This window comes from Haplochromis burtoni, unplaced genomic scaffold, assembly GCF_018398535.1.
Source record: "Haplochromis burtoni strain Fernald_Lab_line unplaced genomic scaffold, NCSU_Asbu1 Contig_729, whole genome shotgun sequence".
Taxonomy (NCBI): domain Eukaryota; kingdom Metazoa; phylum Chordata; class Actinopteri; order Cichliformes; family Cichlidae; genus Haplochromis; species Haplochromis burtoni.
This window is the reverse complement of record NW_024583090.1, coordinates 153174-164172: the sequence shown is the minus strand read 5'-3', so window position 1 is coordinate 164172 and position 10999 is coordinate 153174. Positions and strand designations below refer to the sequence as shown.

The following is a 10999-nucleotide window of genomic DNA, read 5'->3' as shown; positions in this document are numbered from 1 at the left end:
GTTTTCGCTTGTTTGTTTGTGCACTGCCTCGAGCGCTCATACAGACTTTATAACAGCACTCTGTAGCCAAAAGACCTAAAGATGGCTGTGTGACAAATGCTGGATCTGAAAAAGTATTAGTCCAGAGCAGAAAACCGTGATCTTCAAACATGTATTAGAATACAAAGGCATGCTCCTCAGAAAGGCGCTGTTGGAGGATTGGTGCCAGTCAGTTCACACTGGCCATGGCAGGAAAGAACACCACAGGCATTTAATTATACTGTGGTGTGGTGATTCTTACATTCTCATCAATGCACCTGTGAGTAGTTTCATTAGGATGAATGTGATCAGCTTTTCCATTGATTTGCATTCACCTTTTCTTCTTACGGGATAAAACCACGCAAAACACCCCACAACATCATAGAGCCACCAGATCCCCTCACTGATATCCATAAATCCAACTTCCACGGACTCTTTCTGCAATACCTAAAATCCAGAGTTCTCTAAAGTGCGTTTAAGTGCATCCTCTATGTCAGTCTTTTTGTAGAATGCTCTTCTTTAAAATTAAATGTGATGATTGAGACATTAAAACAAAGAGGGACAAATGCAGTACTAGTGCTACATTATGCAGGTAAGTGTGCGAGAGATGATATGTGGCGTGACGGGTAAACTGAACACTGCTGGACCTACAGACCCACAAACCCCGCTGCCCAGTACAGTAGATGAAACACCACGGGCCTTTTTTATTATCACCTCTCAAAGCTGTTTAGCATTGGCAGGTGGCAGCATCTCTCATCTCTACTTTTATAGAGCACAAATACTCTGTAGTTTCTTTCATCTTGGTCTCTTTGGTAAAATGTGGGTCGTTCATATGAAGCCGTAAACAGTAAGGAGCTTTGTCTTGTACTTAATCTCCTCCCTTCAGCAGCACCGCTCTAAATCCTGCAGTGATTGTGCACACTTGGTCCTCATGATTATCGTCAGCACTTCACACGTTAACTGATGATATATGAAATGTTTTAAATGCCTAAATAAATTAGCAATGACGCACAGCTGCTATGTGTTCATGAACTCTATGCTCTGAAAAGCTGTGCTGAGAAATGTATGCAAGTCTGAAAATAACCAATTAACTAATTAAATCTGAAATCAAAGTCAAGAAGAAAATTATTAGGGATTGGGAATGAATGCAAACGTATTATCTTCTGGGTTTGTCATAGGATTTATTTATTCATTTAAGGAAGGTGGAGAAAATGAAGTCAGGTATTATTTTTCAGGCATAATTCTTTTGGAAACAAAATGTAAAAAAACACCTTTGCCTTGCTGGAAACAAGAAATGAAGACACACAGAAAATGAAACAATCACATTTCAGGCCCAGAGACAGTGACGACTCTGTAAGCAACAAGCACAGAAGAAAAAAACAGCTGAGACGACCTTGTTGTTGAGGATGTGAGGCTATGAAAGGGGAGTCGATGGGAGTAGACTGAGGAGCTGCGGCACCAGCCTCCTCCAGCCTGCTCCAGGGTTCCCCCATTAAAGCCTGCTCTGCAAGCAGATGGAGTCAGTTCAGGAGTGAGGACGACTCACAGCCTCTTTACTGGATCACACTGAGCAGAGGAGCATTGTCTCTGACATTTCAAAAAGGCATCTTAGACGAAGTGTATGACAAGAACAACTTCAACTTCGCGATGTGTCCGCATCCAGACGACCACAGAAGGTGATACTGTGTTAGAATGACAGACCTGCATCTGAAGCTTTTCCAGTGACTCCTCTGAGAAGCTGCAGTTCATAATATGAGGATATATACTTCGGGATAACAGCACTGACGCTAATATTAACCATTCATTATTAAATTGAATTATCAGATTAAAAAGTCACCTAACGAATGTAAGACAATTACTTGTGCGTGTGTGTTTGTATTGTACATCAGTGAATAAGGGCCAATGTGCCTGCTACTCTGGGTATGTTACAGGTGACAGTGAAGAACCTGAACATGGCTCAACTCAAACTGCTGATGTTTTCTTTATTAGATTTTTGTACGGTTCAAATGAGCCTTTCGATAACAGGAGTACGATAATAAGACGAGTCACATGACGTAGTTTACATCACCACCACCCTAAGCTGAACGGTTCCCTTTGGAACAAAGATTAGAACCATCAGGTTCAACTTTTTAGTAAGTAAGATGTGTAATACAGATTTACATTTGCAGATTTACGGTGCCCATCCATTTACTAATAGTTTACTCATTTATGAAGTTATTGTTTAACAACCAATCAATTAACAATGGTTACTAGCTTCCTGAATTACGTGCTGGGGTATGAGCCATTTCAGTCATATGCTGGCAGGCCAAAGAGCTGCGGCTCAAACTCCTCCATACTCCTTAGTCGCAGCGTAGCCTCCTGGATAAGGCTGCGGTCCAGGTTGTCATCGGGAATCGCGACCACCTGCATTCCTGCTGCCAGTGCTGCCTTTACACCATTGGGAGCATCTTCAAACACCAAGCACTGGGCAAAGACAGGAGAAGAGAAAAACAGTGATATTATCCTATATACTCACCTGGATTTCACCTCCTCAGATGGCAGGAGCCGATACCACAAACATGAGCGAAAATTATATAATTATATAAAAGTATAATTCATTTTTTCTTTGTAGCTTGACTCTGCTTAATCCTGTCAGGTAGAATATCCATTTATTTTAAGAATAATGACCCTGATGAGCCATAATGCAGGCTAAAACTTCAAACATACTGCAGCTGCCAGTGCTCCCCCTCAGCCTCCCCGTAGATTCAGTTTTATTTAGATAGCGCCAAATCATAACAGCCACAAGGTGATTTTAAGTTACAGACTCTACAATAATTTATTGCTTTTATTTCATGTCACTAAGGATTACCCAGAAGTTCTTCATCCTTTCCTATTTTATGAAAATGTGATGGTTATACAACAATATCAGGGTCCATGACAGACTCAATGGTGCTCAAGTGGTTGAGAATCTGCCTGCTGTGCTACTGTCTGTCAGAATGACCACCTTCAAACTGTGAGGAAAACGACACCGTCAGGTGGGAGCCCAGTTTAGAGGTAGTGGTAAACAAAGATCGTGGGTTTTCACTGCACTGTGGGCAGATGCATGATGACGTGTGATGCTCAGCAGCGGTTCTGCTGAGTTAATGCACTGTGGAATCCACTATGACCAAACTGCTCTGACAGCGTCATCAGTTTCACAGTAAAGCTGATGTTTGTGCATGTCCATGGTGCAACTGTAGAGCATATATGCAAGTGGTCCTGACATGACTTCTAGGGTGGTATGTGAAAATACCAGCCGCACAGGAGTCAAGACAATCCTGTGTAAGTCAGTATATTTGTTTTAACGAATTGGACGCTATCAACACACAGCCCACAGGAGCAAATGCATCTATGATCACATCTCATAGAGCTAGAGGTTGAAATTTCTACTGTGGACACATTTTATTTTTAAGCAATAGAAAAAAGACAAAATACAAACAAATAAATAAACTAGATCTTTTGAATTTACCACAGGAAATATATAAGAAACTTCTTTTTCCATTTTCTTTTCAAACAGGCTGGAACTGAACATAGTAATAATAGCTGAAGTATTAATAATAACACACAAAACAAGATGTTACGTAAAAACATTTTTTAAAAAAACACGCAGACTTTAAAAAATGGTTTATGCACATGTTCAGCAAGGACACTGTGGCAGCTGCAGCCTTCACTGGGAGGTCGTTCTGCTTTCACTGTTCAATAATCACAGGAGAGAAGCAAACAGTGGTAAGAGTGCAGCACTGTCAGGGTTAGGAGGAATATTTAATCCCAACTATTCAAAGAGATTTAGCTGGACAATGACATCTGTGCAGATGTAGACACAACAAACTACCTACTGCAGGGGTGGGCAACTCCAGGCCTCGGGGGCCGGTGCCCCTGCAGGTTTTTGATGTGTCCTTGAACCAACACAGCTGATTTAAATGGCTAAATTAGCTCCTCAACATGTCCTGAAGTTCTCCAGAGGCCTGGTCGTGTGATTCAGGTGTGTTGACCCAAGGTGAGATCTAAAACCTGCAGGACACCGGCCTTCGAGGCCTGGAGTTGCCCACCCCTGGCCTACTGCCATGCCAAAATATACGGTGATGTTGGAGGTGAACTATTTAAACGCAGCTGAAATTAAGCCCATGACACTTGACCAGTAAAGTGAACAGTAAACACAGACTTGCAGCAGAAAATCAGTACAATCAGCACAGTTAATTGATCTTGTTCAAGATTGATCTAAAACGTTGTCAGAATTAGAAAAAGAAGTGTTTTGTGTGAGGGTGCACTGATCTTCACCTTCAACTGTTAGTCCTTGACTCATCCAAATGAATATTTCTATAATCAAATTCCCTCAAGACATTCTGTGTAACTCTTCGGAAAAAAAGGGAATTGTGATAGCACGCACACGGATCTGAGAAATTCATCCTTTAGTCAAAATAAATGTCAGCAACAGCAGACAAAGTTTTCAGTTTGGCACAGAGATGCACTGTTTGCTCTTCTGCCTCCACACACATATGACATCCCATTCTTAATCCATAGGGTTTATTATGATGCTGGCCCACCCTTTGCAGCTATTACAGCTTAAAGTCTTCAAGTAAGGCTTTTCCACAATATTTAGGATGAATGAGTGTGTTTATGGGAATTGCTGAGTCACTTTGGAACAGGAAGGAGCCATCCCAAAACTGTTCCCACAAAGTTGGGAACAATAATAGTTCAAAATGTCTTGGTATGCTGAAGACTTCCAGGGGAATAACATCGCTCTTTTGGACCATCCTGCGTGTTCCCCTGATCTAAATCCAACTGAGAGCCTTTGGGGATGGATGGTGAGGGACGTTTACAAAAATGGACAACAGTTCCAGACAGAAGATGTCCTTCATACGGCCGTCTTCACCACTTGGAGAAATGTTCCCACTCACCTCATGGAAAGGCTTGCATTGAGCATGCCACAACGGATTTTTGAAGTGATCAACAATAACGGTGGAGCTCCTCATTACTGAGTTCATGTTTGGAACTTTGATTTCTGTTTTGGGGAAGTGAATTGTTTTTTTTTGATCAGCTGTAAAACTATAATGCACAAAATGTTTTCAGGAGTGGCCAGACTATAAAAAATCCTCCAAAAGCACACTGACAACTCATCCAGGAGGTCACAAAAGGACTCAGAACTCTAGAAATATCGGGGTGGCTGTAACTCAGGAGGTAGATTATAGATTATAGTATTATTATTATTATTATTATAGTAGATTATCTAGTTATGGATCCCTGGCTGGTGCAGTGTGCATGCCAAATATCTTTGGCCAAGATACTAACCCTAAGTTGCTCTCCACTTCTTCTTTCCTGGGTCTTTTCACGTGTGTTATGAACAAATCTTCTTTTTTTTGGTACCGGTTTTATTTTGTTGTATTTATCCGCGACACCTTAAAGGCCAGTCTGTGAAAATATTGTCAGGCATAAACCGGTCCGTGGCGCAAAAAAGGTTGGAGACCGCTGCGGTAGAGCTCAAAGTGGAAATACACTATTTTAAAGGGCTGTACACGCCCTGTATGCATAAGCAGAGTATATTATCATGAATCAGTGACAGCTAGTCAGTGACAGCTAGATACGATTCCTTTTTTGGTGATTTTCTACAATTAACGGCCTCTCGCCCCGCTGTTTCCTATTGTTCTCTTTCAGCAGCATAAAAATAGATGATGTCTATTATGCATCAGTATGAATGTGTGTGAATGTTAGATAGAAAGCACTTGTGTAGGAAAAGCATAAAAAGTGCTCCTGGTTTAAGTGAATAGTAACATTCATTCACTAAAGTCAAACATTTGGTCTCCTCCGTTCCCAGAGAATGGACCACTGTTTAATGAAGAGTGGGTGCCTCACAATGACATCGCGCTGTCTCAACATTTTCAAGACATGTTGCTGTTGTGTTTTTGTTTTTCATCTCCAAATGCTCTGTTTAAACTGAGTTTTGTTGTGTTATGTGTTTTATCCTGAAATAGGGGTTATGATTTATTCACACAGTGCTTCTACATTTTGGCTTAGTCTTTGATGAATAAACAAATATAGCGAAATGCGACATGAGTTGTTTTTCAGGTTGTATTACCTTCATTCTAACACCTGGTATGGGCTGGACAGTTCTTTATTATATCTTTACAACTGACAGAGGGTGTACTTTCTTTTTTCTCTTTATCACAAATTTCTCTTTCAATTCCATTTTTTCTTTTTTGTGGCTTATGGCTCCAAACAGCACTTCAGTGTGAATAAAGGAAGTTGCAGTTTAATGAATCTTAAGCTCTACAGGAGTCACCAAACGCTAAGCTTTACTGAAGCCTTAAAAACTCTTGTTCATTTCAAGTCTAATGCTCAGGCAGAACAAAGGGGCATCCTCAAGCCTCTTTAAAACATAATTGACTTCTGTGATGTCACTAATCCTGAAACTGAAGGATCTTGAACAATGATGGTGGAAACACTCAGAGTCCAGAGCACTCTTGCTAATTCCCTTGATTGAGAGCAATTAAAAACGGTAATTATCCAATGAGCTCATGCAATGACCTTTAAATCTGCTTCCTGATTGTGCTGAACTGGATGAAAACAGACACAGATGCACAGCAGACTAATAGCTTGGGTGGATTACAAGAGTCAAAAGTTAAAGAAATGAACTAAAAATTTCTAGAGCTACACAAAACAAATCTGTGGATCAACAGAAATAGCAAAAAGAAAAAAGAACCACTGAAAGGATTATATGCATGTTAGATACACTACTGGTCAACGGTTTTGGACCACCCCAGTGTTTCCAGTTATTTATTGAAGTTCAAGTCGATCAAGTCCAAATGGTACAAAGGTGAGTGGTGAACTCCCAGAGGTTAAAAAAAGGAAAACAAATGTACATTATACATAATTACACACGAAGGCCATCTTCAGGGAATCCAAAATTCAAAGCTTCCAACTGGCTCCGCCCAGCCTCCTGACTTAAGATCCCCATGAGCAGAGTTATGAGCAGACACAGCGCCCACTGGTCCTGCTCTTCAAGAACCAGCAGAACCAACACAATCTGGATTCACTGTGTACTCGAGTACACACTGCTGAACGAGTCAAGACAAAGTACAGTGAGGCAGAGCTGTGTGTTTGCTGTGGGCAGATTCATACACAGACATTTGTTACAGGCTCACACACATTTGGCCCTCTAATGCAAACACATTGCCCCTTTAGAGGAGCATGGTGCAATAATGTGACAGCAGCAAATGCCTGCATGCTGTGATTTGGAGGCAACTTGACTGGCTACAGTCTATGCTGCTGGCTATGGACAACAGTTTAGTAAACAAGGCTCTCAACTACAAGATTAATGCGACTGAGGTGAACAGTGCGTACAACCTGAAATATAATTTCTTTCTACCCAGAGATTAATAATAAATAATAATAATGGATTGCATTTATAGAGCGCTTTTCAGGACCCTCAAAGCGCTGTACAATTCCACTATTCATTCACTCTCACATTCACACACTGGTGGAGGCAGCTACAGATTAGCCGTCATTTACCCTCAAGAATGCTGCACAATTGCGATCGTGGCTCAAGAGTTGGGAGTTCGCCTTGTAATCGGAAGGTTGCCGGTTCGAGCCCCGTCTTGGACAGTCTCGGTCGTTGTGTCCTTGTGCGAGACACTTCACCCGTTGCCTACTGGTGGTGGTCAGAGGGCCCGTGGCGCCAGTGTCCGGCAGTCTCGCCTCTGTCAGTGCGCCCCAGGGTGGCTGTGGCTACAATGTAGCTGCCATCACCAGTGTGTGAATGGTTGTGTGAATGGATGTGTAAAGCGCTTTAGGGACTAGTAAAGCGCTGTACAAATACAGGCCATTTACCATTTTTACTCTGCACAATTATTTCCCCGAAATCAGAGATAAGTCAAGATTCTAATGCAACAAAAACAATAGCATCTTTGCAGTTTTAATAAAAAAAAAAATCAAGCAATTTAAATAACATAGGACTGCACTGCTGCCATTTGGGTGACTCTAACCCTCATCAACACTGCTACTGTGTAATCAGCATCTAGCTAGCATTCCAGAAAAGGAAAGAGGACTAACATTTCTACATGACATAATGTTTCTACAACATGTTCTACAACCTGTCATGTTTCGGTAGGTTTGAGAATTGCTGACAAACTAAAACTGGTAGGAGTTTTGTATTAAAGCTTTATAATAGAGAGGTCAGAGTAGGGAAACACGGCAGACACAAGAACATAATAAGGTAATTTCTATGTTATTACTATGCAATTAGCAAAGTAAAAACCACTTAATACCCATTAATATCAAGGTAGCAACAGTGGTTACAGCTGAGTAATACTGCCCTGAAATTTATGTAATAGAATAATGAGAACTCACAAACTGGGGGTAATAATATGGAAATACAACTCCATAATAAATTGTTAATAATAGGGTAACAAAGGAGGAACAAGAAGATAATACAGTGTTATTACCACTGAAATACCTGAGCTGCAAAATGCAAAACTGCCTGTTTCTATTTAATAACACATTAATAACCAAATAATAACCTTTTAAAACAAACCTAAAGAATAGTAATGACACCTGTGCATAGTTTCTGTGTAATAAGGAGCAATTTAATACCACGGTCGTGATAGCTGATTAAAACAAGCGTCAGGAAGTCCTGATGACCTGTGGTTAGTTTTGGGTTAGCAGAGTGTAGCAGAGTTAATTTACATTTATACAGACGACACAGATTAATTCACTGAATTTGTTATACCAACTGTATAACTGCTCTAGTATGAAGACAATATACAGTAAACTGGAAATGAAACATCTGCTTTCATTGTGTTGAATTCAATTCAATTCAGAGCCACTACAACTGATCTGAGGATTTTCCCCACTTGCTGAATCTCACTTTCACCCCTGACTGCTCTCATGTCTGTTTAGGTGTAGAGGATAAGTCACCCTCTACCATGTTGGCAACATAACTCTCTTTTACTGCTTGTGTCCTAAATAATATTCAAACTGAGTGCATTCATTAGAATTAGAGTACTTTGTATTAGAGTATTAGTATTAGAGTACTTTTTCACTTTTACTAGAGTAAAGAAGTTGAATCAGTACTTCAACTTGTTCTGGAGCATTTCAAACACAAGTATAGAAATATAACATATAAGACGTTCTTCAAGAAAACACGATTAAAGGCCAAAGGTAAAATTATTATATACATTATATAAAATATATTACACTGCAGCAGCAGTTTTAGCCGTTAACACAGAGGTTCATTTTTAACATTATGAGTTTAAGGTGTGTAAGCCTGCCATGGGGTCTCACAAGTGGAATAATGTGCGGTACAGCTCTCGCCTGTGATAAAATGGAGATGTAATGATGGAAGAAATATGGAACAATATATTTTGCAATACCTTAAAACAAAAGACCATAATGTGAAATCATAGATATTTTTAGTTTGTCATTTAATACAGACCATCACCTATATTGCACAGCAGGTTACTGAGCTGTGAGGAACATCCTCAATTAGCTGCTGTGCAACGGAGCACCCGTCTCATCTTAATGACCTTACAGTACCGCATCACCCCAACAGAGCACTTGAGTGTTTCCTCTTTTATACACCTCTCTGTGTTCAGTTATTACTTATTATTAATCCCTTGCGCTCTTCCACAGCGTGTCGTTGTCCTGTCTTTGTATCCTCATCCCCAACCTGTTGCAGCAGATGGCCCCGCCCCTCCTGAGCCTGGCACTGCAGAAGGTTTCTTCCTGTTAAAAGGGAGTTTTTCTTTCCTACTGTCGCCACATGTTTGCTCATAGGGGTCATATGACTGTTGTGATTTTCTCTGTATTATTGTATTGTTGTTGTATTTCGGTGCTATATAAACAGAACTGAATTGAACTGAAATTGCATGTTTAGATTCAAAGCAAAGAGATAGTAGAAATAGTGGGAAGGCAATACACTGTACTGCAAACCTAATACGCTTTATGAATATAGAATCAAGCTTTATATCACTTTCATGTGTTCATGTTTCAAACAATAATGCCAGTATATAATATATTATGCAACTTGTATGTCTGAAATTTAAACATCAACAGGTGCTATGTGCAAAAAATGCCAAAACAATATAGAAACCATGAGCCATAAAGAAGGCTTTCAATAGGTGCTGACCTGTGTTTGAAACCTACTTTTCTCCTGCTTGTCTGGAAAATCTATTTTTGGAAAGTGTTATTTTAAATTAAATAGGACTAATTAAAAAGTGCCGCCTGTAAACCAGCACATATGATGACGCACACGTACACAAACATTTGACAGGATATCAACCAAAACTCCAGATAAAACACATTTATTTCCACGGCATTAGTGAAATAAGTATTCGATCGCTGAGTGAAATATGACAGTACTTGGTAGTAGGGCTGCAGGATTTTGCATAAAATGAGAATCACGATTTTTTTTGCTTAGAATTGAGATCACGATTTTCTAACGATTAATCGTACAGCCCTGCTTGGTAGAGAAACGCTTGTTGGCAGTTAGCGAGAAGATGTTTCTTGTAGTTGGTCACCAGGTTTGCACATATCTCAGGAGGGATTTTGGTCGTCTCTTTACAGAAACTCTTAAATTCTTTTGTTTTCTTGGCTGCTGCTTGGCATCTCGAAGCTTCAGCTCCTTCCACAGGTTTCCTATAGGACCGAGGTCTGGACACTGGCGCTCTCCATGACCTTAATGTGCTTCTTAAGTCACTCCTTGGTTGCCATAGCAGTATCTGCTATCTCCAGTGTTCTGGCTGAGGGAAATCGATTGCCATCTAAGATTTTACACTACTGGCCCCGCCCACCTGTCCCTCACGGTGGTGAAGTCATCCTGTACTCGGGTGGAGTTGATGGCAAAGAGCTCGATTTAGGTTTCATGTGACCACAGCACTTTCTCCCATGTGTTCACTGGCAGGCTTCAGACTTCAGTCCTGTACATGTAGGCCTGGTAAGTAATGTAAGATTTCAATGCATTATACCGCAG

The 10999-nt window shown here is 40.5% G+C and overlaps 1 protein-coding gene across 1 annotated transcript in view; it reads right to left on the bottom strand.

Moving 5' to 3' along the window:
* Nucleotides 1–1182: 1182 nt before the first annotated feature.
* LOC102289602 (pseudouridine 5'-phosphatase) overlaps nucleotides 1183–10999 on the bottom strand; it is a 33117-nt gene continuing 23300 nt past the window's right edge. Inside the window, exon 4 of the mRNA XM_042215461.1 lies at nucleotides 1183–2481. Within this exon, the coding sequence (XP_042071395.1) occupies nucleotides 2305–2481 (177 nt within the window). The 3' untranslated portion in view covers nucleotides 1183–2304. The remainder of the gene's footprint in view (nucleotides 2482–10999) is intronic.